The sequence below is a fragment of the Aquila chrysaetos genome, chromosome 25 (assembly GCF_900496995.4).
Source record: "Aquila chrysaetos chrysaetos chromosome 25, bAquChr1.4, whole genome shotgun sequence".
Classification (NCBI taxonomy): Eukaryota; Metazoa; Chordata; class Aves; order Accipitriformes; family Accipitridae; genus Aquila; species Aquila chrysaetos.
The window spans coordinates 12,793,327-12,819,327 of record NC_044028.1 but is presented as its reverse complement, the minus strand read 5'-3'; the positions used below and the strand labels follow the sequence as shown (position 1 = coordinate 12,819,327).

Below are 26,001 nucleotides of genomic sequence, written 5' to 3'. Positions count from 1 at the left end.
TGAATTGCAGGCCAGGGATTGTATGGAACAAAGCACTTGTCAGTGTTTTAAGGCCCCAAACTGTATCTGATGGAACTTATCTTGGAGAAAAGCTACTTAGTTCAATGACAGTCCTTCATCTCTTGCAGGAGCAGCTGAGAATTACATCTGGGGCGCAGAATTTTGGGGACTGAGAGCTAATTTCTACACACTGTGAGTTAAAAAAATGCCATTTGAGTGCAACACACTGAGAGTATCGGGAAAAAAGATTTTGATATGCAAGTTTCTTTGTCGTTGTTTCAAGGGGGATCTAAAGCATCACCCTCTTTTTCCCTCATACTGGCTGTCAAGAGACTCATGACACCATCTGTCTGGATCTGAAAGCCTGAGATGGGAGCAGATGGTAGAGACACAGACTGCAGAGGACAGACATAATGCATAGAGAGAGTTCAGGAGAAATGTTTTCAATTCTGCTTTATCTGAAATGCTCTTGATATATCAACTTGGCTTAACGACTGCACAGTTACGAAAATCAGACTTTTCTAAAAACTGTAATAAGACAAAACCAGTACAATACCTGTCCTCAATAGCATGGGGGTTCCCCCCACCCCCCGCCACAGTGTGCAGTTCCTGGTGTTTCAGTTCAGGTCTGCTTTTTTTAGTAGTTGTTCACGAGAAGGATTTCCTACATGCTGGCCATCTCAACAATCTGCAACTACTTGCAGGTACCTGTAGGAAAACTGGAATTTCCTGGAAAGCATATTTCAATTATTTTCTGTTCAAATTGAAAAAGAACAACTCCAACATGACTGCTTAACTTTTTCATGGAAAAGGTCAGTCTTTATTGTATTGCTTTCACAGCTGTACATAGGAACATAAGCTTAAACAATCTGCAAAGTATCTTGTATTAGATAATGAATCCACCTGACTTATATAAAATTCACTCTCTGATCTATTTCAAAACTCACGATTTAAATAAAATATCTTTCTAGCACAGTTCTTGCCGTAATACTGCCCTGAACAGAACCTCCTTGCAGTCACTCCTGTGTATTTTCCCCTGAGAGAGCACTGTCTTTGAACTACTGGCTGGTAGAGTTTTCAATGTGTGATTGTAAAACTTGCTTAAGCAGTATGTAGAGTGTGTCCATATGGGTGACATGGTATTTATTCAAAAGTTTATCAAATCTGAGTAACATCTTGATTTTCTGTTATAACAGAACATAGTTTATACTATTTGTTCATACAGTCCATCCCCAAATTACCTATGGAAGCCCAGTATGGTGCATGAATCACTGCAGTTAGTGCACACTCCAGAGGCAATGACCATGGAGAAAAGTCACAACTGACAAGGTGTGATGACAACTCTTCTTGTTGTCCCCTTGTCCTTCTTTTCATCTCTGTATTTCAGAGTATAGTGTCTTTCCATGACTTGATCCATTAACCTGGTCATAATCCATTTCAGGTGTTTAATGAATCTGTTTAAGAGAAAACACATAAAATAGAGAGTAACCCTCTGTACCTAAAATGAACAGAGAAGTTGCTGTCTATGTTAGATATAGTACCATGCCATTGACTTCTTAAAAAAAAAAAACAAAAACAAAAACAAACAAACAAACAAAAAAAACCCCAAACCTGTTGCAACTATGGATGATAATTCTTTGAGAAGTAAAGGCCTGAACAACCTTTCTGAGAAATCAATGTAACAGTCCCTGTTAACGTCAAAGCACAGTAGTCCTTAGTGTAATTTCAACAGAGGCATGAAGATATTAGTGTGAGGGGTATAAAAATAAGCTGTCAACCACAGTCCATCACATCAATTTCTAAGGGTTACTCTTCAGAGGCTGCAACCAGCTGTGACATACAGTGGGATAGCCTATTTTATGCTAGGTTTGACATCATTACACCTACCTATTAAAACTGATTTTTGAACTGGCTACACTTTTCTTAACCAGATACTGTTTATTAGACTGTTGTTATTTTTTGTATAATTGTGTTAAGTCTCGCCTATGTTTGATGTAGCCTCTGATTTTGGTCACTTTCTCTTTTTCTTCTTTAGAGTCACTTTGTTCAAAGCATTTTGGATCCACTGGTAAGTAGTTACAGAGTTAAATAACATGTTGGTGTAACTTCTTGGTCTTACTGACAAGAATAAATTACTGTTATATTGCTTTACGCCAGTATATCTAATTTGCCTTGACTGGATCAAAGTATCCGACAGCTGTTAAGAGGTGATTTTTTAATATCATCAGAGGTAAACAAGGGCTGAGAAGCCTTCTTTAAGTAGAACCAGAGCTGTGGATTATGGAGGTGCTGGGCGCTAGTGACTGTATCCATTTGGTCTTGTGACTTTACAGACGACTAATTAATTTAGTGTAGAATGGTGCAGCTCTGAGAGGGGACGATTGCCTGGGGATGAATCTGTGCTGAAGAAGAGTTGAGATACAGAAGACCAAGAGCAGGTCCCCTGCCTGCCTGCAGCTCCGGAGATCACCTGCGCTGTGTGGAGCAAGTCTCCGAAAGGACAGCTCTTCCCTCCTTCCCCTTTATAGGTATTACAGGCCGCCTGCGCAGCGCGGAAAGGCAGGCGACCCTACGCAGTAACGGTGCCAACCTGGCTGTGTAACGGGAAGGGAGTTTGTGGTACAAAGCCATAGCAGACCTGCTAACGGATCTGCTTTAAGCATGGAGCTCTATGAAAAGGCTCTCACTGGGCTGCAGGGCAAAACACAGCCTCTCTCCTGTTCTTCACTTTCTGGGCTCGGAGCAGAGGCTCAGCAGATCGTATGTCAGGTTGTCTGGCACAAGAGGTCTTGAGGCGGGACGGCTGCCACCATTCCAGGTGCAGAAGGCGTAACAGAATCTGCGAGGAGTCTGAATGAAAAATGAAACGCTACGGCATGTGTTCTGCATGAGCATGGACAGACTGAGGAATATGGTATCATTAACAAAGACGTTACAAGAAGCCAAAAGCAAACAGGTTGACACAGTACTGGGGGAAACGTTCTTCTATGGATTGAAAGCAGATTAAAAGATTGGAAGCCAGGAATAAGCCTTGGTAGGAAAGAAGTCAGTAGCAGGGTATACCAGGGACCAACTTTTATTCAACATCACCATTAGTGACCCAGAGAAGAGAGTGAACAGAGAAATCTTCAAGACTGCAGAAAATAAGCTCTTCCAGGTATTCAGATGCTGTACTGATAGCAAGGAACTCCAGAAGGATTTCCTAACATTGGGCAAAACGTGGTGGGTTTGGAAAACATTTGCTAAAGGCCTGGGCAGCAACGTGCCCTCTAACATGCCTCATTCTACCACTGCGGATTCTGGAAAAGTACAAAGAGAACGGACTGCAGATTTTGGTCAGGGTCATGTGCTGTCCCTGAGAGCATCCCCTGCCCCTGTCAGAGGCAGAACACAGGGCTGGGTGACTGTGGTCTGACTCATCGTGACATCTCGTACGTTCTTGTGTGCCACTTACTGCAGATGCTAGGTCAGAAACAAGAAGCACTTTTGTGTCCAGTGAGGTATTTCTGTCAAATGTCTATCAGCTACAGTACCCTGCTAACAGTAATCGTATGCTCAAAATCCTCTCTCAAACTAAGAACAAGAAAAGGGGAGACAGGAGCTCTAACAGGTTATTCATTTTATGTTTATCTGATTGCTTCCCAAGTTGAACTAAAAACTTCGATCTACAGCAGACAGTTCAGGGAGATTGTTAGTATTCTGCATTGTAGATCAAATTCTAGGCTGACTTAAAAATAGCACAGCAAAATGTATTGGGCCTCCAAAGCAAAGTATAAAGCTGTCTAATGGAAGTTTCAAATATTGCTGTAGGGCTGCTAGTCTAAGACTGCAATTTGTAGTGGCAGATATTAAATGGGGTGTGAATGATACAATTGATCAGGATATTCAATCTTGCCTTTCTGTTCAGCTGATTAGAAGTCTGTCCTTTGAATTTCATGGGAACCTAATTTTTAACAGAAAATTTCAAATATTTTGAAAAAACAATGGAAAATGAAAAGGTAGCAATTATTTTTAAAATCTCAGAACTAAAGTCTTCCAATAGGCTAAAAGACACCTGTAAGCATTTAACAGTATGGCTATTATAGCATAACTCTAGCATTAGAAGAAAATCAGTCATGGTATTTTTGTTAATTCTGTCTGTGAAGTTATTGTTCTTCACAATTCAGGCTGGACCAAAGGAAACACAGTGACTCTGTTTCACATCCTGACATTGTCTGCTTTCTGTTTCCTGACTTTCTGCAAGAGTGTGCTTCACATCTCGTGGCCTATTTGGGCTCTACTGTCTGAGCAAGCCTCAGGTCTTTTTTTCTAGCTCTTCAAAGAGTATACAGCTTTAAGTCTATAAACTGAGCTACAGCTTTACCCAGCAATAGATCATTCAGTGCACATCATAATTTTCCATTACACCATTATTTTCCATATATGGCTGCTATAAGTCTTTACCCATTTTATCACTTATATTAGAAATATGCTTGTGTCCTCAGAGAGCATCATTCAAACTATTCAGCTATTTTTTTTCCCAAGTTTGTGACCAAAGTATGAAAACTCAGCTGGGAAGAGAAAGATAGTTTGACAGTTTCCCTGAAGAAATGGAAAGATTTAGCCACTCCTGTGTACTGTTTAATTCTTTGAGACAGTTGTACTCCATATAAACTAGAATCATCATGAGGGGACAAATGCAAAGAGTTGGACTGGCCAAATATACAAACTAGATGTCTCTAAACAAATCATTCTTCTCTTCTATTTTAGGATTGCTAGTTGCTAGCTGAACTATAGTGTTCACTTTGCTCCTCCTCCAGAGGAAACAAACATGAAGAATTAAATTGGATTCGTTTCTTAATTCCTTTGACAGTTTAAAACTAGTAATTCGCTATTGCCACCTATTGAAGCAAGTTGATTACAGTAAGCTTCATTTTTGTAGGGAAGAACCACAGAAATTATTTTTTTAATTATTCTTTAAAATCACTTGTGGCTGGGGCTTTTAACACATGAAATACTCACGCCTGAACTATTTCTATCCTAAATTGAATGTATCTTTATTTTCTATGCCTCATTTTAATTAATGTTATTAACAGCAGCTTTTGGAAAACCTGCCTCCTCTCTTTGCATTATATAAATGAATGCATTTGGTAGAAAATCACTTAGGACTGTCCATGGCTGTGGTTAATGAGTCTGTATGGACAGTTCATCAGTTAACCACAATTTTGTCTTCCTTCCATCTAGGATGGAATTCCTGTTAAGAAGAGTCAGAGTATAAAAGTTTCTTGAAAGCAGAGCTATCAGGTGAGTTTGAGTACTCAACTTCAATTAATTTTAATAACATCTAAGAATTCAAAACAGAGTTCTGAAAATCACAGCTATTGCTCTTAATCCTGTTGTTACTGTAACTCATGTAAAATAGCTGACTGATATCATTCACGGAGTCAACAAGCCACCTTTTTTTTTTTTTTTACATGGAGATTTCTACAAATAAGGGAAGAGCATAGTGAAAAATGGCAAGGTAAAATAAGTAATGGATCACTGTGCTCATTATTTTTAATATTCAAAGTCTGTAATGGAAGAAGTCAGGAGGTGGGTTCTGATGCATTTACGTGTATCCTGACACTGCTAGTGGTAACATTCTTCTGATGCGTTCCTTAGGGGGCATCTCTTAGAGAGACAGAACGGAGGCACAAATGAGTTAAGCTCACAGAAGACACCAGTGGCAGACACAGGAAGGAGTCCAGTGCGCTGATTTCCCTCTCCTCCGGGCCATGCTGTCTCTTATAGACACTGAGCCTGCATTTCTAATTGGCACTATACTGATGAGCTAGTGAGTAAAGCTATTTCTTTGATTCAGGATTTAGATGCTGGCATTCAGCAGAAGTGCTGAGTCACAAGTTTTTGAGTACTGGATTCTGCCCACTGAAGACGTTCATCATAATTCACCTTGATGAAAAAATATAGATAATGCTTGTACTGTAAGATTAAACCCAGTATTTCCTGTTCAGTTTTCATTATTGATTACTTTTGCTCATATTCTTTCTGATTAGAGTACTTCATGATGAGTCACATCTGATTTTAAGAAAGTACAAGGAGAACAGTCATATCACCTTATTCCAGGGGACCAGGGGACTTCAAATATAATAAAGAACCTGGCACACTCACACTAAAACAGTAGATGACATGAGCAAGCTCAATTCTGCTCAGTTTACACAGATTGATTTCTCAATTTGAATAGGATAGGAAGCTTCTTTGAGCTGCTTAGTCGTCCACCTTCAATCTCTGCCACCGATTATGCTCAGAAACCCACACATAATTTTGCTCCTATTGAGTTTATTCAAGTGAGGATTTTGCTGCAAGAGAGAACAGAGCTTTTCTGATCCACATGCTCTTTTATTTTTACATCTAAATTAGCCTTTCCACATTTTGCAGGATCGCCTCTTGGGATTTGCCCCCTTTGTTTTCCTGTCATGCGTGCCACTCACGTCCTGGGTGCAAGGCATTGCTTTCTAAATGCAAGGAGCACACTGCAAGGTTTCAGCTAAGGCTAATCATAGCTTTTTAGATCTCAGTAATCACCGGTGAGTCACATGAAGAACACTCCTCTTATATTTAATGCAAAGAGTATGCCTATGTATTTTTCATCTCTGCTGGTAAAACTGAGACCCATTCTTCCTGCAGCGTCTGGTGAATCCTCAGCACTTCTGGGTCTAAATGAACAGGGCAGGTGCGCAGCCTTCCTACGCCTATGGAGAGCATGGGTTAACACTCATGCAGAACTTGGGTCACTGCAGGCTAGGCACCAAAGGGATTTAAATCTTCCCTTTCAGTGCCTTACTTCTGCTCCCAAAGCAGAAAACACAGCTCCAAATTAGGGCCCTCTTCTGCCTGCCTTGCTAGGGAGCTGGTGACAAAGAATGGCACAGAACAGTGAAGAAACCTGTAACCAGGGTATTAACACAAATTCCTTTTCATGGTGACATGCTGAGTCTTTGCCTGGTAGCTAAATAATTATGCAATTTGTGGCCTGATTGCTGCGTGCATAAATATTACTGAATATATAAATAGATGAAGCACAGTAATAGTATATTTTTTGCTCTCTTATTAATAATTGATCTAACTTTAGGGATTTGTGATTTGATTCTCAGTGGAAACCACCATCTAACATGACAGCTTCCAAATTAAAGGATCAAGGCTGGAGCTGGTACCTGTGCAGAGCTCTATTAGCTCAAGGTGGATATGGACTGAGACTTACTTCTGAGCTTTGTGAAGACCTGCATTTTGATTTCTACATATGGAGGTGACATGGTTTTATAGTTAGAATATCAAGAGGTTTGCAGAGCTGCTTATCCTAGAAAAATTTTAAGAAGCCCGTTTATTCTATGCTGAACAGAATTGTGCTCAGACCCTACGCTCTATCAAACTATGTGTTCATATAGTAGGAAAAATCCACTGAGGAAAATGATGTCTGTTGTTCTCCTTAGGTCTTCCTGAAAACTAGATGCAACTCATCATGATAAATCCTAGTCAGCAAAAAAGTGATTACAAAAATGTTTTTTGATCCCTGTATTAGATGGGTTGGAGGATGGGGTTTGGGGAAAGGTATTTTGGGGGAAAAAATGGCTAGGGCTTTTTGCACCAAAGATTTTGCTTAAATTTCCATTAGTTTTTATAAATTTCCTTCCTGGAATACAGAGCATGTGTGTTATTTGCCCAGCTGAAAAGGGAGGGGAGGAGATAGCCACAAAAGTAGCCAACGGTGTTTTGTGGGGAGTTTAGTTCTGCTCCAGACATTCTATTCTAGTAGAAGTGATTCTAATATAGCTGCTTGGGATGGACCACCAAAAGTTGGCATGGAGACTTTCATTTGCAGTAACTATATGCAGTGGGATTTCTTCAGTAGCAACAAAGATCTGTTCCCCCCTCCCCACGCACACTTGTTATGCTCCCATGTGCCTTTGACCAAGCTTTCTTCAGCTGTGTTTGTGCAATCAATGTTACTCCAACACCAAAAATTTCCATTTCTTCCTTCTAAGCTATTGACCAAAATCACCTACTATTGCTTTATATGGAATCTGAATAGAAATATTTAGGAGATAGTTTTAACCTGTATGAAAGACAGCACTACAGGAAAGGTTTGTTTGGTTTTTTTTTTAAATTAGAAGACTGATTAAAATAGCTTGATGTTAAATGGTATTTGTATAGTATGTTCACCAAGGTTATGCCTGTAACCTTACAGCAGAATTTCCTATTATTTCCCTCATTTCAAATAGAAAATAAAAAGGTATCCTGAACTGTTTTTCAAATTTACAGACAATATTTTGCTAAAATTTCTACTGGCAGATTTGCTAACACATTTTAATTTAAACTGTGAATGTTTTCATTACCATACATTTGGCACAGTAAGTCCTAGCTAGAAATAGTGATTTTCTTCCCAACTGCATTTCACTGTTTTAAAACGCTAAATCCTTACAACATTTCCAGAGTTTTAGTATCACTCAAAACTGTAACAATAAATTGATCAAGCAAACCCTCGTGCTACGATTAACATGAGAGGAACGGTGAGCTCGGTAGGTTTCTTATTATCTGAGATAGAGGTTTTAAAGGGCATCTGATTAAGATGTGTTTCTGTCTCGAGTACGGTCTCTGAATTTTAATAAATATTAGCCTGGATGTTCATTTAGATTCGGAGCTGCTTTCAAGACCGCATTAGCAAAGCTGTTGACCAGCTGTAAACACAACACCGAGCGTAACAGCTGCAGTGCCTCACAACTGTGAAAATCGGTCCTCGGGGAAAGACACTCTCCTCGCTGCGCAGCAGAGGACACGGAGCTGTGTGTCCCCCGTCCCCGTCGTCCCCCCCCCACGCCGGGCTCTGCGCGGGGGTGTCGGGCGGGAGGAGGCGCCGGGGCCGGCCGGGCAGCGCTCAGCGCCCCGCAGGCAGCCCGGCCCCGGCCCCGGCCCCGGCCCCGGCCCTCGCCGCCCGCAAAGCTCGCCCGTACTAGAAGCTGCGGCCGTGCGCGTCCGCGGCGCAGCGCCCGCTCCCTGCCTCTGCCCCCCGCCGCCGTCCCGGGGAGCGCCGTCCCCAGCCCTGCCGCCGCCCCCGCGGGACGGCGCGGCGAGGGAGGGCGGGCGGAGCGGCGCCGGGAGCGCCCCGCGGGCCGCTGCCCGGGACGAGCCCGAGGAAATTACTTACTTCCCTTGCGAGCCCTCTGCGTCTCCGCGGCCCTGCCCGGCGGCAGCGGGTCCCGGGCCCCCCCGCCCCGCCGCGCCTCTGCAACGGGGGGAGGCGGGCGGGGGGGGGGGGGGGGCGGCATGTGGAAGGGAAGGTGCTGTCCAGAAGGAGCCGAGGCGCAGCGCGGGCATCCCGGGGCCGCGGCGGTCCCCGAGCTACGGCCGTGCCGGCACGGCCGGCCCCAGCCCCGGGCCGGGCGGCGTCACCCCGCAGTCGCTTCGGAGCGCCCCGGCGCGTCACTCCAAGTACCCATCAAAGACATCCAGCTCGCTGTCCGTCTCGTAGAGCACGGAGCCAGGGTCGGAGAGCACCCCCAGATCCACCAGAGCCTGGTCCATATCCTCGGGCAGGAAGACGATGCCTACATTGAGAACGATGTACTCCATCAGGAAGGCATAGTACAGGATCAGCACGTTGACAAAGAACAAACCCACGTAAAACATATAGGGTAGCACCAGCAGCGCATGGAAGGCCCAGGACTCCAGCGAATCCAGACGTGCCGAGACCGCGGCGGGCATGCAGCCGTGCGGGGCTGCGGCGGGCTCCGGCGGCGGGGGCAGCGGGCGCCGCAGCGGGCACCGACCTGCCCGGCCGGCGCGGGGGGGGGGGGGGGCGGGCGGCAGCGGCGGGCGCCGGCGCGGAGCCGGGAGCGGGGCGCGCAGGACCGCACTCCGCAGGCCCGGTGGCCGGAAAGGGCAAAACCCCCGAGCCGGAGCCGGATCCGGACCCTGGGAAGAGGCGAGCCCCGCAGGGGCGCGGAGGCGGCACAGCCGCAGAGCGGGCCGGCTCGGTCCCCTCCTTCCCCGGAGGAGGAGGCGCCCCGGCAGGCGGGCGGCCAGCGCGGGCTTCAGCGGCGCTGCCGCAGCCCCGCCGTTGGCAGGAGGCTCCTCAGGGGCATTTCCAGCCCGGCTGCTGCAGTCCCGCCGCGGCTCCCCTCCTCCTCCCGTCCGCAAACTTTGCGGAAGGAGCCCGCAGGCGCGTTGTCGCGGTCGGTGCGGAGCACCTGCCGCCGTCAGCGAGCCCGCCAGCCCCGGCCTGCCCGGCAGGACCCCCCGCCCCCTCGCCTCCCCGCCCCGCCGCCTGCCCCCGCCGCATGCCGCGGCTGTTTACCCGCGCCGCGTCCCCCGGCAGCGCCGCCCGCCCGCCCGCGGCGCTGCGGGTTGAGCCCGGAGCGGCCGTGACTGGCGCCGGCGCCTCCGCCGCCTTTAGCGGCGGCCGGGTCCCGCTCCGCCTGCCCGAGGGCCGGCCGCGTCGGGCTGGAGGGGACAGGAGGCGTCTTGTGGCGCCCGACCCTCGCCTCCCCGCTCCTCGCCTTCCCCGAGCCCTTCGGCACCCGCGGCAGCCCCGGGCGGGTTCAGCGCAGGCAGGTGTCGTCCGTGCCTGTGCCCCGGGAAGTCGTTTTCTGCTCTCCCGGAGCAGCCGTGCGGGCCCGGGCCCCTTTTGGCTTCGGCGGAGGCATTTCTTTGCTCGCCAAGGTTTTACCTATATCAAAATATAATCAAAGGCATGGTTTTAAACTTGGGGTTTGGGGTTTTTTTTGACACTGGCTGACAAACTCCTCAGCTTTTACTTAGATTTAGTTTATTTATCCGGTTAAAGCAAAAAAATCTAAAACCAGGTCAAGACATTCATTAACGGTCCTGTTCTCTTTGTTCTGCTTTAATTAATTGAGTTTTTAAGCTGATGCAAAACTAAATGTGCAATCCTTACTGGAAAAACCTCAGCGAGAGGAATGTCAGCAGCTCAAGTTCCGTCGCTGCCTCTTGCAGCATCCTGTTTCCGTCTGGTCAGAACTGAGCCCATCAGAACTGCTTAATTTTGAGTTACAGAAGGTGAGCAAGGAACGTCAGGGGCCAAATTTTATCTCAACTTACAATGTATTTGGGAGGTACATGCACACGTTAAAAGGCTATTTTTTGTTTAGGCTAAATTTGATCTCTTACATTCTTCTGACTTAACAGTCCTCTCACGACCTGACGAGATCTACCTCGTAACTGCCAGAGAGAGGGAAGGAATCTATTACATAAAAACCTGAGCCAAGTCCTCCGGCTCTAGGAGGGACGGGCGGCCCTCAGCCCTCGAGGCCCATCGCTGCTCTCCTGCTCTGGCGCGGCGCTCACGAAGGGCTGAGCACCTGCCCGACGCTGCCGCTCGGTTTACTCTGAGACAAACTGCCGAAGTGCGGTCCTCAGAGGAGGACGGCTTAGGCCCCGCGTTTCCACTTTTCTGTGGAAATCCTGACAGGAAAAGAGAAAGCTACGGGCTCCCCGGGGACTCTCCCGTTTCCTTGCAGGTGGCAGGCGTGTGGCGGGGCCGCGGCGGCTGGCGGGGGACGGGCCGTGGTGGGCGGCGGTCCGCGGCAGGTGCCGGGCCCTGGCGAGTGCCTTCCCAGCCCGGGGCTCCCGGGAGAGCGGCCGTGCCCAGACGGCGCCCGGCTCCCGCCTGCAGAGCCAGGGCGGGAATCTGACGGAACGGGCGCCCCGCGCGCCCTTCAGCCTCCCCGTCCGGCTGAGGGACGGCGGCCCCGCCCCGCCCCGGTGCCTGCTGGGACTCGCAGTCCGCGCGGCGCTGGCGGGGCGGGGGGGGGGGGGGTGCCTCCCTTCCCAGCGTGCCCCGGCCGCGCATGCGCCTTGGCGCTTGTGTGCGCCGGCGGCCGCGGCTGTTGGGGCTCCTTCTCGGTCTCCGCTCGTCCGGGCGCCGCTCGCCCCTCGCCCGCCCGTCCCCGCGGGGCTATGAAGCCCTAGAGCCCCCCCGGGCCGTAGCAACCGTTCGCCGCCAGCATGTTCGGGCGCTCCCGGAGCTGGGTGGGCGGCGGGCACGGGAAGGCCGCCCGCAGCATCCACTCCTTGGACCACCTCAAGTAAGCGCGGAGCCGGCCGCGGGCTCGGGGGCAGCTGTGAGGGGAAAGAGAGCCGGGGGGGTGGGGCTGGGGGCCGTCGCGGGGAGCCGTGCTGCGGTCGGCTCTCCCAGGTTGTGAGGGGACTCGGAGGGTACGAGCCGGCGCGGGGGCCGGTAGGCGGACGGGCTCCGTCTGCGGAGCTGCTCGGGGTAGGGTTTTCCCTCGGAGCGGGCTGCGGAGCAGGGCCGGGGCGGCTCGGAGGCGTCCCGGAGGAGAGGGGGTGAGGAGGGGGGCGGCTCGGCAGGCGCCGCTCGCCAGTCGCTCGCCCTCTCCTCGCCTGTGCGCTTTGGCGCAGCTCTCCCGAGGCGAAAGCTCCCGGAGCGATTCGGCAGCGGCGAAGGAGGCTCTGCGTGCGGTGTGGGTCGGTGTCTTTCTCACGGAAATCTGCCTCTTCCTACCGAAATGTCTTCAGGGCAGACGCAGTTCCCTGATGTCATGTCACTCATGGCTGCGATACGTGTTTGTTTCATTTTTAATAATGTCACAGACTCATTCAGTGGAGTAGAGTGTAAGGGGTGATAAAGACAAGAAATACCACATTCCTCTTGAGGGACAACTTTGATTGCTTCCTGGTAGTAGTGGCTAATTCGGGGAAGTGAGGAGCCTGGTCCCAGCCTGTAAACAATGTACACCTCTTGAGGCATGTCTGTGAGGATCTCAGTAGTCGGCAGTGTTTCATGGTAGTCAGGATGGTGGCTTTGCAGGTCCAGGGGATGTACCCTGGTTAGAGGGCTCAGCAGCTGGCACAAAAGTAAAGCTGTTGAGCTTGAGAATTGTAACGTTAGTCTCCGGAGTCTGATATCCTTGCATTACTGCTGACTGCGGAAGGTGGAATGTTTTTTTCTAGCTCTGAAACTGAAGAGTTGGACGGATGGCAAGGGATAAAACAATTTTAAATTCTCTGTTCTGGTTCTGCTATTGCAAGAAAAATGAGATCCACTGTTATAGCTTCTCTTTCTACTGAAAAAGAAAAGGAGGTCATTAAGAGGGGAAGCATTTTCTAAGTGAAATCACTGTGAATACATAGCTTATTGAGAAATAAGTGGCTGGTAGTTTTCAATGATTAGTCAAATTACAGGGAGGACACGAATGGGATCTGACAGTAATGAGCAGGATGCAATTATACAAGATTTTGATCTTGTGATTACTTTATCAAGATGACTTATGGATTCTGGTCCTTGTCTCTAAACTGGAAAAATGTCGAAAACCAGCAAGACTAATTGGAATGCATTACTTTTTACCAAAGACAGGGAAATCAAATCTGTAAATACACAACTGATGAGGTAGTAGTACTGTAGAAAGTAATTTTGGAAGCATAGTAGGTCAAACTAGTTAGTTTACATGATCTGGCACTGCAGGAAGAAGGGTAAAAGTCATGCTCAGATATAAACATAGGAACGCTCTATTTAACAGACGAGGGGTAGTTATTGGGTACTACTCAGCGCTCGTGGAGCTTTAGTTCTATCTGGTTTTGATATTACACTTGAAGGTAGAGCAAGAATGCTGGTGCATGACAAAATTTGAAGGAACTGAGTTTAAGTTTAGAACAAGGCTGGCAAGAGGGAGACTTTAGGATGTTAAAATATTTCAGGCAAGAAAAATGTGATCATATGTTCTCTTGGGGCCACAGAGGGTAGAAAAAGTGATACCCTGTTTGATTTGCAGCAGAAGGGAATTAGGCTGTAAGTGTTGTGGCTTGTGCTTGACTTCTTATCTGAGAATTGAAGTATATAGTCCTCTACTAAAATACTAGCTTTGGTTTGTTTGCTTTTTTGCATGCAATTTCTTTAATTATGAAATCTAAAATGGTAGTATGTAAAGGACAGCCAAGACCTTTGATCTGTTTAGGCTATGTATATTTTAAGTGTTTGTTTAGCTAGGCTGTATGAATTTCAGTTTCTAGTTAGATGTCAACAGCAAAGGTAGCTACCTAGTGGTAAAATGAAATTCAGGGCTTTTCCAAGGTAGCAGTTGAAGCGGGTAAAGCAACAAAAGGAAAAAGGGGCAAAGAGCCTTCGTTTCAAGGTCGTGAAAGAAAGACAGTCTTGATAAGCTCACCATCTTGTGAGCTGTCTGCATTCTCATCTTTTCAACTCATCAAAACCCCATGTTGTGTTCCATGTGAATGAGTTTGAGTAGAGCGCACCAACCTTGCTATTACAGATTAGCTTGCCCTATAAAAGGTATATTAGGCTATGTTACAAGAGTGAAATTAGCCTGGGTTATCCTTATGGGAATATTTTTATTTTTTAACATGTGTAATGTAGAGTTTAGTCTAAACTGTAAACAATACACCTGTGTAGTAATACTGAGAGAATTACTGCTTTTTGTCAGTAAATGTTGGATCTGGAACTTCCTTTCCAATCAACTTTAATGCAGTTTGTTTGAGGCTTGCTTTTGAAATTTTACTATTCAGTCTTTCTGCAAACATGCCATAGAATGGATTGGCTAAAGGAAAATTGTGAGGTTGTTTGCATTAAGTGTTTTGATACAGTCTCTTTGTCTAGTGAAAACAGTTAACAATTTAATCCAGCTTTCTAATATCTTACTGAATTGCAATCTAGAGAGGCTGTGAAATAGTACTATGTGCTGCCCGAGTGCTTCTGACTTACTTTTCAGAGAACTTGATATTTTTGTGCCCTTTGGTTAGTAATTGAGGGAATGTCAATAACTTAATAAATGGAGAAAGCCTAAATATTCTGGAAACAGGAACAATGTTACTGATTGCTTGTGAAAAGTGGTCTGAAATGACTTGTTCACCTTTACATGAAATTGTGTGTGAAACAAGGCCAGAATCCACTTCTTAAGGGTGGCATCCAGCAGTTTAAAATGTGGCCTTTTTTTCTTCCCTTTGTATAGTCCTCTGCTCTGTTTATTATATGATTCCAGTTCTAAAAGCAAATAAACGTAGGCTGTTTTAGGCAACAGTCTGTCTTGCTACGCAAACTTGAAGTTAGTACTTTCTCACGAGCTGCATGTTCTCTTTCTTTGTGGCCTACCTTTACATGTAAGCCAGGCATTCTTGTGTAGGTCAGAGTTTCTTACAGTTCTCTCCAGCTGCTGACTGTGATAGTCACTGTACTCTGCTGAAGCTCCTCACCTTAGGAGCTGTGACCTGTGGTTAAAGTACCAAAAGTCTTTCATATTGCCCAGTTGAGGATAGTCTAACCTTAGCAGATGCATGGTCAGATCTTGAAAGCATAACTGTATCTTTTTTTCCCCATCTGTCTGCAAACTTTGACTTCGCATTGGAAGAGATGAAGAGGATTAATGTCATTTTTCCCAGTATTTAACTGGTGATATCTTAACCATTTCTGAAGAGTTCCTCTGATATCTCTGGCATTCCTGCTAAAGTGAAAGGGTTTGGAGCTTAAGCTTAGTATCTTTGATTCTAGATGCAAATTTTTTTCCTACTTTTCTAAGAGGTATTTTACAAAGCCCTATTGTTACCTTCAAATATGTTTCCCATTGTTGCTTCTACACTTGGTATTTTAATTGCATACTGATTGCACAAAAGGTTTTATACCATTAGGGTTGGGTGCTGAACATTTCTCATGACTTGGTCAGATGCAGTGTCCATAAACATGTATGGTTGAAGGCTTGTTTCACAGCTGATTCATTTCCTGAAGTACCGTCCATGCTATACATTGAGTTTCCTCTATGAGAACAGTATGTAATTACATAATTACAGGCAGGATGAAGAAGCAAGCATGTTATGGTTAAGTCTGGGGGTTTAATATTTGAGTGCTCTACTTCCTAAACTCTTATCTGGTTTAGTGTATTTTTGTAAGTAGTAAGTAGAAAAGTCATTAATACACACCTTCTATATTCATGAGTTATGACGTTATCCCTTTGAGCATAGTTTGTTACCAGAAAAACGTTCAGAATTTTGTCTTGTTAAGTTGCTGGCAAAATGTCCCACTGATTTTGATGGTATCAGGTGCTTTGACACTTCCTGCATGGTGGGGTTTTGTTAGGTTTTTGTTTGTCTCTACATCTGAAGACTGTGTTCAAACAGAGATGAAGAAAACCCTCCTCTTTGAGGGTTCAGCATTTTGGAGCACAAACTTGACCCCTTTGTAATCAGAATTTCAAGATAGGCTTTGAGGATTTATGTAAATGTAAGAATACTGGTTTTGTGTGATACTTTGTAGTCTCATGATATGGTATGTTGCATGCCTGGTAAGAGAAACAAGTATGTGTGTGCTTTCTCATGCATTTTCAAGTAAGTAGATAAAGGAATAGCTTGAAAGCAAAGCCCAATTTTTCTCTAAGTGCATCAGTGTGTTAGCAAATCAAGGAACTTTGTAGTAATGTTGATATTAAGTAAATTAATTTGGAGTTACTGTATTCCTGACTATTAAATGTTTCTTGCTTTTTGCATCTATAGTGCTCTATGTTCCATAGACTCCCGAGGTGAGGTAATATAGCATGTAATTCTTCCCACTGCTTCCCATTCCCAGAGTTCTGCTGTGGAAGTAAACTTTATTCCCAAGTTTGCATAATGTAACTTAATGAGGAATATATGTTCACAGATGCAATAATTTATATATGACTTCAAATAAATAGGCTAAAATATGTGAAGTAGTGTAGTATTAATTACTCTCTTTAAACTAACTCTCTCAGGAAAAATTACTTACCATACAGATTGCTGTATTGGGTCTGGCTGAGATGGAGTTAATTCTCCCCATAGCAGCCCTCATAGTGCTGTGCTCTGAATCAGTAGCTAGAAAGGTGTTGATAATACACCAGTGTTTTGGCTACTGCTGAGCAGTGCTGGCACAGCATCAAGGCTGTCTTTCCAACATTTTTGCCCCCCACCTCAATGGCAGGCTGGGGCTAGGCAAGATCTTGGGAGGGGATATAGCCAGGACAGCTGACCTAAACTAACCAAACAGATATTCCATACCATATGACGTTGGCTCAGATATAAAAGCTAAGTAAAGGGAGATGGAAGGGGGGCATTTTCGTCTTCCAGAGCAACCACTATGCGTACTGAATCCTTGCTTCCCAGGAAGCCTTCTGTCACTGTTCCATTAACTGGTGCATGCTCAGAGCAGTGACTTAGTTTTTGCTCTGTCTTTTGATTCACTGCCCTGGTAATACATAAAGTGCCTTAACGGGAAATTTTTGCAGGGCTTATGTGCCGTGTGCTTTTTCAGAAAGCCCTGGGAATTCTCACAGGTGGTCAGACTTAAACTCTCACATCTTCACTGTGAGCTGTCACACTGTCAGTCTCCATAGAAGGAATCTTGAACCGTGATTCTCAGATTAGTTGAAGAGGATTTGCAGGTGCTTTTTGACTTGCGATTTGGTGACTTCTGTTATGGTACGGCACGTGACCAGGCAGTTACAACTGTAGGAGATGGCTGTGAATCAACTTTTTCTAGAATGGCTTCAATCTGAGCAGTTTCTGTTCTGGATTTGGAAAACAAGTATTGATTTATGAGGGGAAAAAAACAGTGTGAAGAGGGAGAGAAAATTTTTTACTGAAGAGTATGAAAAGCCAATCTTTTTCACCTTCCTGCCATCTTTTCCCTTTTTCTTCCTCTTTCCTCTGCTGTCTGGTAGGTTAACCTTAGTATGATGTAGGCTTTATCACATTGCTGATTTGGGCGGGGGTGAAGGGAGCATGCAGTATATCAAGTTTGTTAAAACTGTGAACTTCTGAGAGTTGTTCACCTCTCAGTGTCCTTGTGCAGTACTCAACACGGTAAAATTGTTATTTGATGATTAACCAATATCAAGATCAGCAAGCATATAGCATCTTACCATAACAGCGTAATAAACTTCTCTGAATAGCTTCTGCTTCCTGCATGGCTTATGAGGACGGACTATGTCTTGCAACAAGTCCTGTGAAGCTCTGGCCAACTGAGTGGCAGCTCAGTGGTTGAAGAAGATTCCCCAAACCAAATTTTAAGTAAACTGGAAATATGATTTCTTTTTTTTTTTAAATTTAATTCAAACATGGAAAGGTTCTGAGACTAGGTAATATCTTGTTTTGTCTTTGTAAGTCTGATAAATAGTTGGAACAGCCTGATATGTGTGTTCAGTTAAATGGCATTTTAGTGTCCAGCTGCATGTTTGCCCTGTGCAGTGATTCAGTGTCTTAGTGTAGATAAAATTGATGGGAATACTGTTTTTTGAAATGTGATTTCAAGTCTGGTTTTGACCTAAACTTCTGAAACTTACTTTAAACCAGTTACACCAAAATTTTGTTTTAGAAATGCACGGCTTTTCCTGGAACCCTCCAGTAGCTTGGCAAAATTGGTATTTTTATCTTTTACGTAATAGCTGCTGGAGGTCTTTGGGTCTGTTGCTTAAAATTGGCTTCTTGAGCTTTTAACCCCCTGCATTGTACTAATAAGATTCCTAAAATTTCAACCTGAATCACTGAACAAACTTTCGTGACATCCAAAAGTAATAATGATAGGCTGCCCCAGAGTCAGGACATGCAGGCTATTTTTCCAAAAATAGATACTGGGAGTTTTGATTAACTCCACTTTTAATGGGAAGGTTGTTAGTATGGAAAATCTGTCTTCCTTCCCAAACACTAGCAAGTATATTGCCCAGATAATCCTGAATGCTCAGGTGTTACTCCTGGTTTGCAATAGATTGCAGTATAGCAATATATGATCTGTGTTTAGTAATCTAAACTCTTGCAGTTTTAAAATGACATGAAATTTCTCTGATTATATTTTTTATTTAATTACTTTCATAATTGTGCACCTTTCTTACATCCATCCGTTTTCTTTATTACTATATAAAAGAAAAGAAAACAAAAAAATGGAGAGAAGCAGTGGTGATTCTTGTGCTTTTATTAGAATTTGCCCCTGTCTCCTGCCCCCCCTCCTTTTTTTTTTTTTTTTTTTTTTTTTTTTTTGGACAAAGGGAAGTAATCTTTGATGTAATATCTTATTTTGGAAGAAAGAGAAACGTGCTTCCTTGACTGAGTAAAATTCTGAGACTTTAAATACAGCCTTTCAAATTTTCTTTAGCTTCCTCTCACCTATGTAATAGAGACATATGGTTTTTTTTAAACTTCACTACACAGCCTTAAACTCTTGCCCTTTGAAATGGTAAAACTGGGATTTGCCACCTTTCTGATCAGTATTTCTGTGCTTGAAGGGTTAGAGACCTGATGATTAAGCTTTGCCAATATGAGTGAATAGTCTTTGACAGTCCCAATTATTAACCATCAAATTGACGTGATTCTGTAAAGTGTCTCTGCAGACAAGGGAAGGGATCTAACTTTTCTAGTGAAATCTGCATGTGCCTTTTTCCAGAATTACACTTTCCCATATCAGCTACTGCATGCTTACCTGCTTCTTCTATTCCTCCTTTTTCTTGCTCATTGCTCCTTTGATTTCAACATGCTTCCAAAGAATTTCACTAGGTTGCCATAAGAAGCACCATGGGACAAGTGTTATGTAATTTCTAGTCCTATGTTAACATATTCATAAGCATTCATAACTCACCTGGCTAGTTATGAATTTGTTTTGTTTGTTGCATATTTGCTTTAACAATTACTTTTCTCTTTGCATCAGTATTAAAATGAAATTTTAGGATTTTAAAATTGTACAATGATTAGACATAGTGCATGTGTATGTGTGTGTCTACATTAAGTTACAGTGACTAAAGACAAGCATGGTGCATGTGAAAATGGCAGGATAGCATATTACTTGTAATTATTTTTTCTTTTAGGTACATGTATCATGTTTTGACTAAAAATACAACAGTAACAGATCACAATCGTAACCTGCTGGTAGAGACTATTCGTTCTATAACAGAGATCCTTATATGGGGGGATCAGAATGACAGCTCAGTATTTGAGTAAGTACTTCTAAGCATTTTTGACTCCAGTATTGTTTTTGAAGAATGATTAGAGTTGCATAGAGATCTAGTTCAAAAAGTTAACTCTTCCAAGACTGTATTTCATGAATGTAGATGGAAAGCTGTGTCCTGTAGTAGATGGGTAAGCAGGATCGTATTCTTGTCATACAAAGTAACAGAGAATTTGCTTCTGTTAACAAAAGTGTTCCAAGTCCAGAACCCCTTTCATGTATTGCTTTTGTTTGACTCTCAAATCTTTGATATAAATACAAAATCTAACCTATTTTAGGGCCCAGATTTACTCAGTACATCTATTAATATCATGTGACTTTAATTTGTTCACTTCAATTTATATAAGATACTACAAATAGATATTTTATTCTAGCTATGATATTTAGAGTTTTTGTTCAGATGTTATTTTAATCCTCATAAAATAGTGTGATAGAAAAATGAACTTCAAAACAAATATTCACAGTTGCAAATCTGATTGTATTAATGCCCATTGCTTGGCTGTTTGCTTCAAGACACTTGCTCTTTTATAAAGGCAATTTTTGATTGATATAAGTAAAGCTAAGGTGTTTGGTGTTTTTAATTACTTATTTAGGGAGTGGTTGGTTTTATTTTTACAAGATGATTTCAACATGATTGGGTTATGATGTGGACTAAGAAAATTAACTTATTCTGATCATTCATATTTATACTGTAACTCCATCACATTCCTCACTGTCTTCTCTGCTTGGGAGAATTTTAGGAACAAGGAGGGTTTTTTTGCAGTTAATGTAAAAAAATTTTCGTAGATATGTATTTGTGATGTCCTGGTAGGAAAAGAGTCCAAACTGTTCTCTTTAAATTGCATGCGTTTCTGGTTTAAAAACATTACAAGCATTCACTTCTGTTTGAATTGTACAATAAACCATTAAATGCTTGCTTCTGGTGTGGGGAAAAAATAATTAAAGTGGATCAAAAATAAGGTCTACAGTGTTGAAGACAAAAAGTGTGTTAGCTTAAAAGGAGCAAGTGAGCAAAACGTAACCCTCAATTAGAGGCTCTCCCCTTCAAAATTATGATTGCAAGGTAGGGAAGCTGCCTGATAAATTGAGTATACTAAAAATAAAATAAAAAAGGCCCTGATTTCTTGACGTCCCTTTTCTGTATAATTTGAATGTTTAAGAGCCCTTGTTAGTATTTCAGGTTTTTGGAAGATACTCTTCTGTTATACAGATAAAACTTAGCAAAATAATTCTTCATAAATGTAAAACATGCTGTTTGTCAAACTTGCCTAGAATCATCCCTGATCCTAGTAAAATTATGTTCCAGTTAAATACAGCAAGTGACTTAATGACACCTCTATTTCCTTTCAGCTTTTTCTTGGAGAAGAATATGTTTGTTTTTTTCTTGAACATCTTGCGTCAGAAGTCTGGTCGTTACGTGTGTGTACAGCTTCTGCAGACTCTGAACATCCTTTTTGAGAACATCAGTCATGAAACATCACTGTGTAAGGGCACACTTAAACTGTTTAGGATTAAATGATCAAGATTTGATTGAATTCCCTTTCATTTAATGAAATTTAGTCCTAGTATCCCTTCACAGAAGAACTACATGAATTCCTAACAATCTTTTTAATTGAACACTACTGAAAAGACAGTGTAATTTGACTGCAAACTACCTTTTAATGTAAATTTTCAGTAGTACAAAAGTAGTTGTTTGGTACTACTGAAACACTTATTTAGCATATTTCAAGGGGTTCTTGAAGTCAGCAAATTTGTTATCATCTGAAATGTTTGCCTTACTGCTGCAGATTGTGGTGGAACTCTGTTGTATGATTTGTACTGGAATTGTTCTGGCATCACTGAGGCTGGCATTCAGCCACTTGCTTCAAGGTTTTTAGAAACATATAAAGAGGACAGAGAATTAATAGTTAGTTTAAAGTACTCCACAGCTATCGTGAAGAGAAAGTCATATACAAGCCTTTGAGAGTTTATGACTTCGGGAGGAAAAGAGAGTTGTTTTAAGTGTTATTAGCTGCAAAGCCTACATAAATTGAGGAAGGTGAAGTATATTCTCAGTTGTCTTGTTCCTGGGAGCAAAGACCTTTGTACGGAACAACTTCCTTATATTACTGCTTGAAGCCATTGCTTCAGTTGTTTGACTTAAAATTGGGATCTTCAAGCATCAGGTAGTTTGTTGCTACCTGGTACTTTAAATACAGCTTGTTAGCATAATTATTTTTTTCCTTCTGTTAACCTGTGTAATATCTCTTATTTTTCAGACTACCTGCTCTCCAATAACTATGTGAATTCTATTATTGTCCACAAATTTGACTTTTCTGATGAGGAGATCATGGCATATTACATATCATTTTTGAAAACACTTTCCCTGAAACTCAACAATCATACTGTACATTTCTTTTATAATGAGGTAAGTGAAGGAAGAGTTGCAGTATAAGGATAAGAGGACTTTAATTAGAAATTGATAGCAATTTGGCACATATTCTATTTGGTCTCTTTGTCTGAGCATGTCCTGCATTTATTTTTATAATGGTAATATCAGTGATTGAGAATTCATTTGTGGGGATGTCGTGGTTTAACTCCAGCCAGCAACTATGCACCACGCAGCTGCTCATTCACTTCCCCCCTACCCAGTGGGATGGGGGAGAGAATCGGAAGAAAGAAGTAAAACTCTTGGGTTGAGATAAGAATGGTTTAATAGAACAGAAAAGAAGAAACTAATAATGATAATAACACTAATAAAACGACAATAGTAATAATAAAAGGAATGGAATATACAAGTGATGTACAATGCAATTGTTCACCATCCACCGACCAACTGATGCCCAGTTAGTCCCCGAGCGGTGATCCTCCCACCCCCACTCCCCCCAGTTTATATACTGGACATGACATCACATGGTATGGAATACCGCTTTGGCCAGTTTGGGTCAGCTGCCCTGGCTGTGTCCCCTCCCAACTTCTTGTGCCCCTCCAGCCTTCTTGCTGGCTCTGCATGAGAAGCTGAAAAATCCTTGACTTTAGACTAAACATCACTTAACACACTGATGTTTTCAGTTGTTGCTATCAACATTCTTCTCATACCTAACTCAAAACCATAGCACTGTACCAGCTACTAGGAAGACAAGTAACTATCCCAGCTGAAACCAGGACAGGGGATCTCTGCAAAACCGTGATAAAGAAGGTCTTTGTCCTCACACATCTATAATAAAATCAAAATCTGGAAGTTAGCATTATATTGGACTGTTTCAGTAGTTCTGAAGTCTACTTTCCTGAGAATTCAACTTGTTTATGCCTTGTTTTCTTGTGCTTTTATAAACAGGATGTTTTCTGTTGTGCCACTTGGTTCTAAGAGGCTTAGTCAAAGTCTGAAGAGCCAGAGTAATCGAAGGCCAAAATTGAAATGGATTTTTCCTCTCTCCATTCCACTTTTTGCCAGAAGAGGGCATTAAAGCACTGAATATGTGCAGCATTAACATGAAAAGCTCTGGTGCTTAAAGCAGTTTATTTTAATGCAGAGCTACAAATGCAGCTTACTGTGCATTGTAAAATCATTTCGATTACTTAAGTAGAAGGTAAAAATATCAGAGTAATACATGGAAAACATTTTTCATACAGAATCCCAACAAATATTCTGTACATGTTTTGGTTAATTCATAAATGCTTTCTTTCCTCTTGTTACAGCACACTAATGATTTCGCTTTGTACACTGAAGCTATTAAATTTTTTAACCACCCAGAAAGCATGGTCAGGATTGCTGTTCGGACTATAACTTTAAATGTCTACAAAGGTATGCTTTTTATATATTGAAGAAAGCATGTTTACGAAATGCTTGTTTCATTGTAGTTTAATTTTCAATTATTTACATTTAAGGGTTTTCTGTGTGTTTTATGAGATTGAAAAGCTTAGCATGTTGGCATGCTTCAGATACACATTTTGTTTTTTATGAAACAGAACCCCGAACCTACAGTACATACTTGTAAATAGTACTGTTTCCTCACAGATGAAACTGGTTTAAAAAACCCAAAATTATCAAGCATACACAAGGAACTTTAGCTTCCCTTCCAACAGAGATTGGAGTGTGACTGTATTTAAAAACCAACCAACCAACCAAAAAACCAATCCCAAAACCAAAGTGCTTTAAGAAAGAATATAAAGTATTTTTTGCTTATGAACTTGAGCTTTCTAATGCATGAAGCAGTAATCTTGTTGGCTATATCACTTCCTTTTGGATTTGAAGTGCATTAGAATATGATTGTAGAGCTCCTAGATGCTGCAGTCACTCCAGTCTAAAGAAGAGCTAGACCATTCCCGGAGGTGCACAGTGAAGGCCAGGAGGCTGCACTCACAAATTCCTGTATTGGACGTTACAGTAGGACATAAGGAAAAAACCCCTAAACTTCACTGTGAGAATAGTTAAGCACTGCAACAGGTTTTCCAGAGAAACTGAGGAATCTGTATTGTTGGAAATCTTCAAAACTCAACAAGGCCCTTAGCAATCTGGTTGAACTTTGAAGTTAATGCTACTTTGAGAATGTCCAACAGTCACTTCCTCCTAAATTTTTCTTGGGGTCTATAAAATCTGTAATAGATTGAAAATATCAGAGTGGTCTCTGTAGAAAAATTGGTGTGTATTCAGGAATTCTACCTCTGAAATGAGCATGCTGTAATGTAGTATGTGTTATGGAAGATGTTCATGCAGGGCTTCTTATTCTTTAATCCATTTTAAATCAAACTACGTTTTGAATTTACACAACTTTCTGTCAGTTAAGAGAAGTAGTGATTTGGTGACAGTCTTCATCATAAAAGAATATAAGATATTTAAAAAAAAAATGAACAAATGGCTTTGCAAGTAACTGGATAGCCTATATAGCAGATAGGTTCTTTATAGTGTTGACTGCAAGGGACAAAATGTCTTTCTTTTGTATGCTGAGAAATGGGCACTTGGCACTTGTTTTCTACTTCAAGGTGCTGTAAACTCAAATATGAGCTCACAAAAAGAGCAAAGTGCAGGCTTCGTATCCTATTTGTTATATATTTATGTAACTAAATATTTTTATAGTAAAAAGTGTACTTGTCTAGAATTTTCATTGAATGTTGTAGTGATATAAAGGTTAGAGTTGAATAAACACAGCTTGGATGTTCAGGTTTCATAATTTTCTGCTATCCATTTGCATATAGTCTGATCTAACACCTACCCTGTATCTTTTAGTTTAGATGCCTTGTTCTTTAGCTTTTTAAACCCTTTTGGAGGATGTCGCTATCCCAGTTCCTAATCCTGTTAACTGTTGTCTGTTTCTTTTGCCCTTCCTTCACTGATGATTCCTGTGTTCCTTAATGCAGTGTCATGTAAGTCTAACTAGCTTGACTTTCAGCATTACTGCTTTATTCTTACGCTTTTTTTCTCTTTTTTTAATAATGTGCTAAAAAAACCTTTCTGAATTCCATTAGATTTGTTTATCTTCAGACCTATGTAAATACATCAATATTAGGCTCATTCAGGCCAACTAAGAATTGATATGATGCTTTTGTAGATGTCCATTTCATGCATAAGATCATGTCAGGTATATACTCATATGAAAAGCTAGCATGTAATCAAAACTCAGAAGATACTTTGTTGTATTTCTTAAAAATTAATAAAAAAACCCTGGCAACTGATTTTTCTTTTTAACAATTTCTCTTCAGTGGACAACCAACCTATGCTGCATTACATTAGAGATAAAACTGCTGTCCCTTATTTCTCCAACCTTGTTTGGTTTATTGGAAGCCACGTGATAGAACTGGATAACTGTGTGCAGACTGATGAAGAGTAAGCTTTTACAAATCCTGGGTATTGAATGGAAATGCTTTTCCCAGATGTTGATACTCTCCTTATTTTGTCTGTAGTAGTCCAGTTAAGTTAGTTTCTGAATATATTCCCTTGCAGACAGTTCAAACTTTTCAATCTTGCAAAGTTTTTTGGTGATTCTTTGAATTAATAGTGGTTAGTGCTGTGTGCCCTATCTGTGCTAATATCCATACCAGTACATTAGTGTTTGGCAACATGC

At 42.6% G+C, this 26,001-nt stretch overlaps 2 protein-coding genes across 8 annotated transcripts in view; one reads left to right on the top strand and one right to left on the bottom strand.

The window, feature by feature from the left end:
• Positions 1-792: 792 nt before the first annotated feature.
• DEXI (Dexi homolog) lies at positions 793-10,214 on the bottom strand. Its single transcript, XM_030002239.2, has 2 exons — positions 9,179-10,214; positions 793-1,454 (listed from the first exon to the last, which is right to left on the bottom strand). Exon 1 carries the CDS (start codon positions 9,733-9,735, stop codon positions 9,454-9,456), a length of 282 nt encoding a protein of 93 aa, XP_029858099.1. The 5' UTR covers positions 9,736-10,214; the 3' UTR covers positions 793-1,454; positions 9,179-9,453.
• Positions 10,215-11,852: 1,638 nt separating this feature from the next.
• The window catches only part of CLEC16A (C-type lectin domain containing 16A), a 96,392-nt gene continuing 82,243 nt past the window's right edge, over positions 11,853-26,001 (top strand). For 5 of the 7 annotated variants that reach the window (XR_005931457.1, XM_030002341.2, XM_030002339.2 and 2 more), the window contains exons 1-7: positions 11,853-12,077; positions 19,821-19,949; positions 21,311-21,444; positions 22,219-22,367; positions 23,639-23,744; positions 25,298-25,303; positions 25,640-25,763. Coding sequence is in view for 6 of the 7 variants with exons in the window: in XM_030002341.2 (XP_029858201.1) it covers positions 11,998-12,077; positions 19,821-19,949; positions 21,311-21,444; positions 22,219-22,367; positions 23,639-23,744; positions 25,298-25,303; positions 25,640-25,763 (728 nt within the window). In the remaining variant the exon portion in view is untranslated. The remainder of the gene's footprint in view (positions 12,078-19,820; positions 19,950-21,310; positions 21,445-22,218; positions 22,368-23,638; positions 23,745-25,297; positions 25,304-25,639; positions 25,764-26,001) is intronic. The other 2 variants (XM_030002342.2, XM_030002340.2) reach the window with 1 other exon arrangement.

What these genes read in the sequence shown, in the direction of transcription:
- DEXI (XM_030002239.2), bottom strand. Translation starts at nt 9,735, where the DNA reads ATGCCCGCCGCGGTCTCGGCACGTCTGGATTCGCTGGAGTCCTGGGCC.